Source organism: Micromys minutus (genome assembly GCF_963924665.1).
Source record: "Micromys minutus genome assembly, chromosome: 5".
NCBI lineage: Eukaryota > Metazoa > Chordata > Mammalia > Rodentia > Muridae > Micromys > Micromys minutus.
Genome location: NC_137974.1, coordinates 55,818 through 68,400, shown reverse-complemented (window position 1 = coordinate 68,400; position 12,583 = coordinate 55,818). Strand labels below are relative to the sequence as shown.

The 12,583-nt window shown below is 43.7% G+C and overlaps 1 protein-coding gene across 1 annotated transcript in view; it reads right to left on the bottom strand.

The window, feature by feature from the left end:
- Positions 1-3,752: 3,752 nt before the first annotated feature.
- GCH1 (GTP cyclohydrolase 1) overlaps positions 3,753-12,583 on the bottom strand; it is a 29,019-nt gene continuing 20,188 nt past the window's right edge. Inside the window, exons 4-6 of the mRNA XM_080917375.1 lie at positions 7,822-7,853; positions 6,531-6,615; positions 3,753-5,690 (exon numbers count right to left, since the gene is read on the bottom strand). Of these exons, the coding sequence (XP_080773501.1) occupies positions 5,564-5,690; positions 6,531-6,615; positions 7,822-7,853 (244 nt within the window). The 3' untranslated portion in view covers positions 3,753-5,563. The remainder of the gene's footprint in view (positions 5,691-6,530; positions 6,616-7,821; positions 7,854-12,583) is intronic.

Here is a 12,583-nt window from a genome sequence, read left to right as displayed (position 1 = left end):
TTTGCTACCTTTCAAAGCTTGAGTATAAGATCAAATAAAATCACCGCAAAAGAAAACCAAACTTCAAGAGGCTCTGCCCAGGCTGACACCCAGTTCTTCTGACCACCTTTTTTCTCTTTAGCAAGGGTGTTCAAGGCTATGCAAAGGGACACCTTTCTAATGCAAATATTTTTGATTTTCCAGTTTGTTATGGTTAGCATGCACTGACTTTAAAAGAACTCTGTGAAAACATGATGAATTTTTTTTCCATTCTTATATTTCCAGAAGCTAGTCCTCACTCTAGAGTCAAATGCCACATCATTGGGACATTTTGTTTTTGCTGAACTTTGTGCTAAGCATAAGGGACACCTGTTTAAACATAATATTGAGACAACTTGAGCATTTAGTTCAGACTAGACAGAAGTACTAGGTGATGTGCACACATTTTATTGTTTTGACATAGTATGTCACTATTCAGCCCACGCTGGTCCAGAATGGATAATCCTCCTACTCCCAGAGTTCTGTTATCAGAGATACATCAGATTACACTCAGCCTACTTATTTTCCAGTAGTAAACTACTACGGTGTACTGGCTGGTTTTGTATCAACTTGACACAAGCTGGAGTTAATCACAGAGAAAGGAGCCTCAGTTGAGGAAATGCCTCCATGAGATCCAGCTGTAAGGCATTTTCTCAACTAGTGATCAAGGGGGGAGGGCCAGCCCACTGTGGGTGGTGCCATCCCTGGGCTGGTGGTCCTGGGTTCTATAAGAAAGAAGGCTGAGCAAGCCAGGGGAAGCAAGCCATTAAGTAACATCCCTCCATGGCCTCTGCATCAGCTCCTGCTTCCTCACCTGCTTGAGTTTCAGTCCTGGTTTCCTCTGGTGATGAACAGTATGTGGAAGTATAAGCTGAATAAACCCTTTCCTCCCCAACTTGCTTTTTGGTCATGATGTTTGTGCAGGAATAGAAACCCTGACTAAGGCATAAGGCAACTGTTAGGATAGTCAACACTGCTGGAGAAGTTGGTCTCCTCTTTCCCCTTCAGGAAAAGTGATTGGACAATTGGGCAAGAAGCTCTCAGATGCAGCTCCAATAAGGACTTTATATCCTGGTATCCTGGGCTTATATGCATATCAACATTCCGAAACCCAGAGCCAAGATCCATAAGAAAGTTTCATCTGAGAGTAGTTGCCTTTGGTTGGTTTAGGGAACATACCAAATGACTGACAAAAAATAACTAATGTCCCTGGTACTCAGAATTGTTTTTAAACTCTGTCTCTCTCTCTGTCTCTGTCTCTGTCTCTGTCTCTCTCTCTCTCTCTCTCTCTCTCTCTGTGTGTGTGTGTGTGTGTGTGTACACGGGTTCACATATTTGTTTATTAATGACAGGTATCTTCCTCAATCACACTTTTTGATTTTGAGTCAGGCTTTCTTACAGAACCTGGTGTTCAGCAGGACTGGCTAGGCAGCAAACTTTGGGGAGCAGGGATCAGAGTATGCTACTGTGAATGAGTGGTGGGTTCTGAACTTTAGGTTCTCATGCTTACACAGCAAGTACTTGACCCATGAAGCTCCGAGCCTCAGGTTTCTTCTACACTCTTCAAGGGGGAGAAGAATCCTGCCTTCCAAGGTCAGGGAAAAAACATCAACAACCCTGGAAGTCTTCACCACACCCAGGCACAGCCTGTTCCAGAAGCTAAAGGGTTTCTCAGGTCAGAGCTGTACACATGCAGCTCACAGCAAGCAGTGGACCAGAAAGGAGGAAGCTGCAGATCATCAGGACCACCACAGCCAACATGTCAGAGGTCATCCTACCAGGACTTGCAAGAAAGCCACTTTACTGTTAGAAGAGTCTGTGCAAGACCAGGGGTGTTGATCAGTGCTAGAGTGGTCTCCTCAAGTATAAGAAATCCCGGGTTCATTCCAGTACTTGGGGGGGGGGGGAGCAGAGAGGAAGAGGGAGGACAGGAAAGAGACAGAGGCCAAAGACTGGAAATGTCACTATCCTCCCACCTACCCAAGTCAAAGCTCAATTTTCTTGCTCAGAGAATTACTACAGTGTGACTGAACACAGGGGAAATCAAAACACTCCTACTCCCTAAGCCAATTCTTGGAATTGCTAGGAATAGTCCCTAGAAGAGAGCCTATATGCAGACTTCATTTTTTCCAGATCCAGCCTAACTTTCCACCTTTACCAAAAAATCTTGACAGGCAGGTAACCCTCCAGCCAAAGCTAAAGAAGAGCTGGGGCAGATGTTTTAAAACGTAAGCTTGATTCAAAGGGACAGAACCAGAGGAGGAGGGAGAAGGGGGAAGAGCAAGAAGGAGTGGAAGCAGAAAAGAAATGGTCTAAGAATAGATTTACAACAGTCAGGTAGGGATGGGAGGTGTAGGTTATACATAAGATGTCAGAAGTTATGAGAGGGGTGTGGGGATCAGAGACTATAGTCTCTCTGCAGCTTTATGTTTTATTTTGCACAACAATTAAAAAATAAAATAAGCCAAGTGACTTTGGGTAAAGTGGGGGTAGGGTGGTTAGGGATTCGCTGCCTATACTGGTCAGGGTTCTCTAGAGTACCAAAACTTATGGGGAGTCTCTATATAGTAAGGGAATTTGTTGGTGACTTAACAGTCTGTAATCCAACTCCCCAATGATGGTCAGCAGCAGCTGTGAAGTCCAAGGATCTAGCAGATGCTCAGTCCCACAAGGCAGGCAGGTGGAGAGTCTTCCTTCTTCCAATGTCCTTATGTAGGTCTCCAGCAGATGTGTCCCAGCTGAAAGGCATGTATCTCCAAGCCTGGATCTGGGACTTACTTTGTCCCAGATGGCCTTGAACTCAGAGATCTCCTTGCCTTAGTGTCCTCAAGATCTCCATGCCAAGATCCAAGTCAGAAACTTGAATCTCCTAGCCTCAAGATCAGGATCACAGGCAAACCTTCCAATTCTGGATTATAGTTCATTCCAGATATAGTCAAGTTGACAACCAGAAATAGCCACTACATTACCCCTTGAACTCCTCTCAGAAGGCTTTTTCCGTGAAAGACCAGTACCTGCCACATTAGTAAAAAGCCCTGTTTTGATTTTATTGTTTTGCTTTTGAGATGGTCTCAGTCTGAAGCCCTAGATGGCCTCAGACTCAGAGATCCACCTGCCTCTGCCTCCTGCAAGCAAAGGTGAGCACCACCTCTGGGAAGCCTTCTTTCAACTCTGGGTGACAAAGGACTTGTGCATTTTTTAGCTCAGTACTAACATATTGAGCTGAACAGTTCAGTTTTGACTTTTGGAACTTGCTTTTGGGAGTTATACCAGTGAGCCTTCCTCATAATGGCTTGACTTACTATCTGAGTATATTGTAAACAGCAGTGAGACACTCCAGAGTCTGGCACTAGATAACCAGTGAAGGATGGAGGGACAGGGACTCTGGCACAGAGCAGAAAAAGGGCATAAAAGCCCTTTGCATCTCACTTCCGGTTTTGCCCAGGGAGAGCAGACTCTTTCTGCTTCCACACCCTTCCCCATCAGCATCCAAGCAAAAGCACTGCCGGTCTCAGGAAGCCACAGCTACCCTGAGAGCTTCCCTTCCCATTATCAGCAAGAGCCTAGAGTTAGTAACACTCCCATCACACATTAAAGAGAAACTACCAAAGCCTCAGGCTATATTACATTATCTTTGAGATGTGTATTTTTTACTGGATGATATTTTAGCTAATACAGAACCAAAATAATTGATATGATGTACTGGTGATTGAGAAAGGAAACATCCACAAAAACAAAATTAAAACACTTTAATCATTTAAATAGAACCAACTTCTGTAACATACAAACACATACAGTAAATCCAAACAGTGCAATTAAACAGAATATTTAAATACATTAAATTCTTAAAAATTCCCCAAATGGACTCAGCATCATGGATGTGAAAAGGCAGCTCTGAAGCACTACAGACCAGACTGAGACAGACGAGGTTACCCCTACACAGACACTGAGGACAACATGGCCTGTTGTCAGGCATTGGTCAAGAACACTTCTAGAGAATTACCCAACAGGGTCGTCCAGGAGGAACACAAATGACCACCCCCCAAAAATGAAAGCATATCTAACCATTTCTTTGGTCCTTTAAATCAAGTCACACTGGTTTTGTCCCACTTTCAAATACCAAACATGAGTTAAGGACTTAGCATTCTACCTAGAAATGTCTAAATAGTAAATCGGGCTAACACTGCTATCAGGTTAGATTTCAAAGGAAATTCAAAACCAACCTGACTCTACTTTGGAAACTCTAAATATAGAAAGTGCTAGGAAAGAGTAGAAGTTAAATAATAATTATTAATAATAATACCCAGTTCTTGTTTCATCATAAGCCGATGAGTCTCTAAGTGGCAGAAAGGACCACAGGAATACATTTAATACACTGTCAGCCAGATGGAGAATTCATGGGCACAGCTATGATAATGTTTGCTCAGGAGAGTGAGAATGCTGTCATTTAACTTGGCCCCTCACTGCCCCAGTGGAGGATGTTTAAAGTAAATGGTAATAAGCCACACCTCCCAGACAGCTCTGAACACACTTGTACTGAAGACAAGACACACACGAACAAAGGAACTAGACTGAAGTCCCCAGTGTGTCTCCTCAGCCACCAACAGCCTCAGCCTGGCACGGCCAGAGCCATGGGAACAGTTCCCCGGCCTCCCCAGCTTGCAGTTCATAGGAGCTGGGAGTCTGCAGGCCTGACTGAGGCAGTTGCAAAAGATCCCAGAAATAATTACAAAATGACTTCCTATGAGTTTCTGAAAATGCTTTGAAGCAGCTCCTTGGAGTAGACAAAGTAAACTCTTAAGAACTCAGAGGAAAGAAATCAGTAATGTAAGGGGACTTAGATCTTAAGAAGTAATGGCTGTCCAAAAGGTACCTGCACTCCAAAGGATATTCTTACCAAGGCACAGAGTCAACCCCTAAGTCCACGTTTGCTGACATGAGAAGAAAGCCAAGGAAACCACCACAGGAAGGAATTCCCCCTAATCAATTCTTAAAATATACAAAGTGAAAATTTTTGTCTATTTAACTCACAGCAAAATTAAAGACAGATATCCCACCACCTTCCCTCGGAGACTAGTGCTATATCTGGACAGTTAAGAAAGGAAAGTGTCCCTAGTTGCTTCACATACATGATCAAAACAGAACGGAGACTGTGGGTCTCTGAATGCAGAGCCATGTTTTCTGCATTGCCCATCACCCCAGCACGAGTCACACTGTGCCCACCGATGCAGAAAACCGCACAGTGCCTCTGCTAATGAGTCAGTTAGGATTTCAACCAAACGTATGAACTTCCCTCCTCCCCAGTAGCCAGGGATAAGCTAGATTCCTGGTAGTTCACCAAGTTAGCTAAGAGGTGGTGAGAAGGAAGCAGAAGCCCACCCCTTAGTGGATCACCTTTATTTGACATATCTATAAATGACTATTAAATACAATTCATAGTGAGAAATAAAGTTCACAAGTATACCAATTGAGACTGGAATGTACAACAGAGACTGAAAGCACCAGCCTCCATGGGGTGTGCAAACCAGGGCTGGCACACACAAGTTCAGCTCCTGATGAGTGTGAGGAACTCCTCCCGAGTCTTTGGGTCTTCCCGGAACACGCCCAACATGGTGCTAGTCACAGTCTTGCTGTTCATTTTCTGCACACCTCGCATTACCATGCACATGTGTCTATAAGGAAAAAAAGCTGGTTTAAAAGGGATACCTTATTTCAGTTAAATAAAACTCAGGGCAGAGGGCTGCAGAGACGGCTCAGTGGTTAACAGCAGCAACTGTTCTTCCAGAGATCCTGAGTTCAATTCCCAGCAACCACATGGTGGCTCACAACCATCTGTAATGGGATCTGATGCCCTCTTCTGGTGTGTCTGAAGACAGCTACAGTGTACTCATATACATAAAATAAATAAATCTTTTTTTTTAAGACACCTGGATTTACTAAATCTTGAGTTAACAACAAAATTGAAAACTAGAAAATATTTGTTCTTCTTCTAAACAGCATCTTCAGCTGCCCTTTGTATCAACTCTTACTGTTTTTCTATTTGACAAATAAATGCGCACTCACAGAAAAGCTAAGGAAACAGGTGAGATACAATCTCCTGACTACACAAAGACTTCTGCAGTGATCCCTATGACTCAGAGCTCCAATGTTCTCACAAGAGGGAGAAAATAAAAAGCTAGGGGCCGGAGAGATGACTCAGCAGTGGTTAAGAGAACGTCAGCTGACCGGAATTTGGTTCCCAGGACCCATTTTGGGAGCTTGTAACTATCTGTAACTCCCCTTTTGACCTCCACAAACACCACTAGGATACATGTGCAGAGACAGACATGACAGGATCCAAATAAGATTAAAATCAGAACAAAACTCTTTCCTATCCCTGACTCCTCGGCCAGCAGGAAGGAGGGAATGAGGGACAGGCGCATGGCCAGGGCCACCAGCAGCAGCAGCAAGCTGAGTAGCACTAAAGGCAGAGGCTGATGCTACTGAGACGTCAAAGGCGGGTTTGGACTTACGTTGCTTCAATTACTACTCCAACGCCAGCAGGCTGCAAGGCTTCTGTGATAGCCACCGCAATCTGTTTGGTGAGGCGTTCTTGAACTGAAGATATGACAAAGAGGTAGGTTTAAGGGCCACACACAAACAAAGGTTTTTTTTCCTTTAGAATATTTGTGATCTTACAAAGCAGACTTCTGTGGGATTTAACATCCAAGACATGCCAGATTTCTCTGGGATTACTCTATCTGCTAAGTCTTGAGAAAAAGTCCCTGGTCAGTTTCCTCGTGGGCACTACAGGCCCTGAGGAAATGCTGGCCCTTGGGCACCTCTGCAGGGAAGGTATCAGAATAGCAAGCATCTCTTCCTTGAGCATCAAGAACAGATACTGGCTCACAAGCATCTCCATAGATACAGAGTGGAATGAAAAATTAATTACCTTACAGCAGTGTTATTAGCATAAAAGTTAACTGCTGGAATGTTGAAAACCAATGCTGGAACCTAAACAATTTAGTTTCTTCTTCTTCTTTTTGTTTCCCCCGAGACAGAATTTCTCAGCATAGCCCTGGCTGTCCTGAAATTCTCTTTAGACCAGGCTGGTCTCAAACTCATCACCCATCTGCCTCTGTCTTCCCAGAGCTGAGGTGTCTAGTTTCCTATGCCATCAAAAACTTTTATTTTCTTTTTGAAACAGTTTTTAAAGATTTATTTATTTATATGAACACACCGTAGCTGTCCTCAGACACACCAGAAGAGGGCATCAGATCTCATTACTGATGGTTGTGAGCCACCATGTGGTTGCTGGGATTTGAACTCAGGACCTCTGGAAGAGCAGTCAGTACCCTTAACCACTGAGCCATCCCTCCAGCCTGCACCTTGTCTTTTAACACATGCAAACATGTCCTCAGAATCATGCCAATGTCAGAAAACTGACAAAATCCCTAAATGTTGACCAGAGCAGAGACTGGTTGGTGAATGAGTTCACACAATGGAACTGTGAAGGTGTGGGGGTTGTCTAAGGTGTGGGGGTTGTTTAAGGTGTGGGGGTTGTCTAAGGTGCGTTAAGCAAACAAGAAACATGCCAGCCTGTTTTTGTTTAAATGTAAAAGGATCTGGTTTGAAAACGTTCATACACGCACAGACATGGGAGGAGTCTGAAGGCATGGCAGGGCTTCCTCTACAGGTTTAAAACACAAGTTTCTGGGACCTCCTTCAGAAGCCCAACGTCTACCTATTTATTACATTTGTTAATAGAATAAAACTATTTGTTCTATGGGGAAAATATTCTCTGTAAATAAAGCTTGTACTTACCTTGCAGTCTTCTACTGTAGATTTCTACAATCCTAGAAAGGAAGAAATGTTTTTGACTAGTCATGAGTTTAAAATGAGTTCAGCAAAGCTTTCTTGTGAGACAGGGACTCTGGTAGCAACCATAGGTGTGGGCTTTTCAAAAGTAGCAAGGGATGCATTAAGCAGAGAGCACTGGCCACACCTCAGCTCTGCTTCCAGAGACAGGGAGAACTAATCGGCCCCCAGGTAGAGTTCATTTAAGAAAAACATAACTACACCGAAGTAACAGATCTTGACGCCCTTGATCATCAATTTCAGGCTGAATCTCAGACACTCTAATTCATCATATTGTTTTATCAGAACTTAAAGTTCAAGTTGAAAATAAAAGGCTATTTGTAAATTAATAGGTCAACTACTGAACCAGCTAAATCTATTAGAGTAATCAGATTAGAGAAGATTAGATTTCTTCAGGCCTTTCTTCATGAAAAGTTTATATAAGCATTTCACAGGATTAATGCTCTCCTAAATAAAAGGCTCCTGGCAGTATGAATAGCCCATGTGGCAATGGGCAATCGACAAAGCATTTCTTTAAAACATTACTGTCTGCTCACGTCTTCTATGAGACACACACACACACCTCTGGCAGAACGCTCCTTTTTAGCTAACCTGGGTATATCAGTTGCATGAACACCATCGCATTTACCACCCAATCTGCAGATCCCTCTTGGCAGGACTGTTCTATTCTTGAGCTCAGTAGTTATAAAATGTATGTGATATGATACTGTTTTAGTTGAGCAAAAGAATTTAAGACCAGAGTTAAGAGCTACTGGGTTACATTACTTCTGGGTTGGTTTTTTGTGATTAAGTTTGTCAAATACTTAGATGTCATTGATTTATAGCTTACAACTTTAGCATTATTTAAAGAAAAAGTGAGGATGAAATGTTAGGCAAATGCTGGTAATACTGGGTGGGTAATGCTTCACACCTTAACAGAAACACCTCTGACATTGTTAATCATCTGATGTAGTGAGTGTACTGAGTGGCTTTCATGCCATGAGCACCATATCATGTAGGTCAGTGGTGGAATACTTGCCTGGCATGCACTAGGCCTTGGGGTACATCCCCAGCAGGAAGCATGCAAACGGTCATTTAGTATCTATGTGGTACTGGGCCAAACATAGATTCCCTGCGCTCAGAGAGCTCATCTACCTATCCATCCATCCATCCATCCATCCATCCATCCATCCACCCTTCTTTCCTTTCTGTCTTTCTAAATTCTTCAAGATCCTCTTATAACATGGTCATGTCTGTAACAGAATAATCCACTTGGATAGTTCCCTTTTACTTATGTTCCCCGTTTAGTTTTCCCGACTAAGCCTAAACTACTAATTGAGGCCCTGTCTCAATTAGATCTCCAGCAATCTCTAATTCAGTATTCAGTGGCTGGGCATGTGACTTCTATTCTCTGCTAGTGTTCTCAATTACCCCCAAAGAACCTGACCTTCGCCTTAAAAGCTATGTGTAGTCACAAAAGGGGCAGCATAGTGAATTTTGAACTTGAGAAAGAACAGTCCAGCAGCAGATTCAAGGACCCTTAGAAGATATGGAGCAGAGTCCAGACCTTAATATACAACCAGGAGAGAAGATAGAGGGTCAGCAGTGGGTGGCAGCAAGAAAGGGGGGAAGCACAGCCAGAAGGGGAGCTCTGTGAGGCAAGAAGCATCCAGGAGGAAAGAAGAGCTTCTTCCTTATTCCTGGTCCCAAACACATCAAGATGTAGTAGAGGCTTAAACATGAATAAAGCCTGGAGCCATACAGATACAAACACACTGCTTGTGACCAGAAGCGTTTATGAAGTTTCCTTGTGTAAATATAACACTGAACAGCCAGACACAGCAGTGCACTGAGGCTGAGGAAGGAGGAGTCTGAGTTCAAGGTCAGCCTTAGTTACAGTTTGAGGCCACCCAGAGTTATGTAGCAAGGCCCTGTCTCAAAAGAAAAACCAAGAGACGAATGAAAAGCACAGATGGTGTGAGGTGTGAGCAGTTGCATCATGGAAGTTGGTGATAAAAAAGCAAACAACAATACTGCTTCAGCCATTAAGGACATCTAGATCAAAACTACACCGTGGAGTTCAAAACTTCAGGCCAATGCAGCCACCACCTTGGAGAACAAGGAGGCTCAGCTGGTGGTGACAGACTACAGTGACTGCACAGAGAGGCCGGCTAGGCAAACGGAGGAGGATGGGGAGAGGTTCCAGGAGGAACAGAGATGGAGGCAGGTGTGTATGTTTTCCTCTCTCTAGCTTGATGAGGTTATTATTGTTTCCAAGGGTTTCCATGGGTCTTTTGATCTCATATAGAACGGCAGTTTGTATCTTGTCCATTGCTTGTAAGCTCATTGTGTAGAGGGTTTGTGGATTAAGAATTTAATATATAAACAGAACACGCCAGGGTGGTCATATCCTCCCACAGAATGGACAGGGCAGTGTGGAGAGGGCAGCTTGCACACTGTGACAGACAATGTGCACTTGGTTCCACAGCCGCTCCCACGGAATGAGAGAGTGGGGCCGATAGCCACAGAATCACCGTTCATATTTACCGAAACGTAGCTCCAGTTCCAGAGGATCTGACACCTTCTGGGCTTCATGGGCACTGGGCATGCATGTAGTACACAGACATGAAATACATGCACAACTCTCTCAGATATAAAAACCTTTAAAATATCTTTAAAGAAAGATGTAATGCTGGGCATAGTTCCACATGTCTTTAATTATTTTGTAATCAAAGCTAACTTGAGTGTTTCTTCATCACCTGTGGGTTAAAAGTCCCCTATTTCTGGTAACTGGTCAGTCTGGCCACACACACATGCTTGATCCCACTTTCTGCTTTGCCTTTCTTCAAGCATTAGCCACACCTTAGAAGTTCCCCCTACTTAGGAATCTGGTCATCCCTCCACTTCCGCCTGGGCACACCACTGTTACCACAGTTGCTCTGAACTTAGTACCTGTTTTGGGCACTTTGGACTGAATTCAGGGCCTTGGGTATGAGGTAGACATTTCTGTGGCTACAGCTACCTCATCCCATTCCCCTCCAAGGAGGCTGCTGTTTCCTTCTCTCTGGCTATGGCAGAAGCTGATCTGGAGAACCCTTCTAAGCCAAGTAACTCAATACCCAGGGACTACAATTCAAATTCAAGATTTAATTACATTCATTTAATTGTTCTAAGGCAAGAAGACATACAGGTTTTTTTGGTCTGAGTTTACTCTGGACTTCCACTAGGACCAAATCAAATCACTTCTGGTGTGACTTGAGGCTTTTCTGCTTGATATTTGACTTCACTGGAATGGAAAGGTCACGCATGTAAAGGTGAGCAGACAACAGAGTGGGCACACAAAGATTAAAATGAACGGTGAGGCTTCCCTACGACGTAGCTTTCTTTATTACTCCCTGATCTCTAAGCATTCTTATTTCTTAAAAGAAATGAGCTGTTGGACATTCAATGCCTTGGTTTGGTGTTTCATTTTATTCTTAAATTTTAATCCTATTAGCACAATGGCAAATCTCATACAATCAGTTTCTTTAAAGCTTCACAGAAGATTTAACTCTTTAGGGTCCTTTCACTAGGAAAGGACATAACCAAGGCTGTCCTCCTGTGCCTCCGAGTCATCATTTATTCCATGACCCATTAGGTCACTCAAGAAACCATCTCTCATACGGTCAATCATGTGGCAGAGGGTGATCTTCAAGGTCTTCAGAGGCCTGGGGAAACAGCTCAGTAGTACAGTCACTCACTTGCCTAGATGGGATGAGGCCCTGGGCTCGAGCCTCAGTACCAAAGAGAGGAAAGTAAAGTGGCCATACCTAAGCTTACCGTGCTCTATGACATTTTAGTATGGAAACCATCACCAACTCTCTCTTCCCAACAGTGCCAGATTTCCCATGGAAAGGGCAGAATTAACATTCTTGGTGGAAAAGAAAACACCAGAAAGTTGCAGCTACGACTGATGACACTGTCACTGTTGATATAAATCTGTTTTCACTATTAATTGGGAGTAAGTAATGGGGGAAGGCTGCTCTTACTTTCCTGTGCTGTGTTAAACACCATGGCCGTGACTTATAAAGGGAAGCGCATATCTGTGCTGATGGGTCCATCACCGTCACGGTGGGGAGACATGCAGCAGGTAGACACAGAAGCTGGAACAGCAGGCTGAGAGCTCACATCCTGCACCACAAACAGGAGCGCAAACTAGGAATAGTGTGAGGCATTGAAACGGCAAAGCCTCACCCCCATAAACACACCTCCTCTAGCAAGGCTACAACTCCTAACTCCCCAAGCAGTACCACCAACTGGGACCAAGTGTTCGAACCCACCTGTGAGCCTATGGGAGGCATTCTTATCCAAACCACCACAGATTTATACAAATTCCAAGAAATGAAAAAGACAAAGGCTACCACTTGGGGACTTAGGCTCACAGAAATTCATTTGCTCCAATGTGCCTGCTCAGGCAAGTGATACAAACTTTATACTCAGTGACTGCACACTCGCCACCTACCCCTTCCTTTGGTTCTTAATACACATGCACACACATACATATATGCACAAATACACACACATGCTCATATATGCACCTACCTAGCCCGGATTCACTAACTCCATAAAAACAAATGAAAACACAAAAGAACCTTTAGGGGCAATAAACAGAGATACATAATCAACCTTCACACTGACTTCCAGCTAAACACAAATTGTCATGCACACGTCACCTCTTCTTCCTAAAATC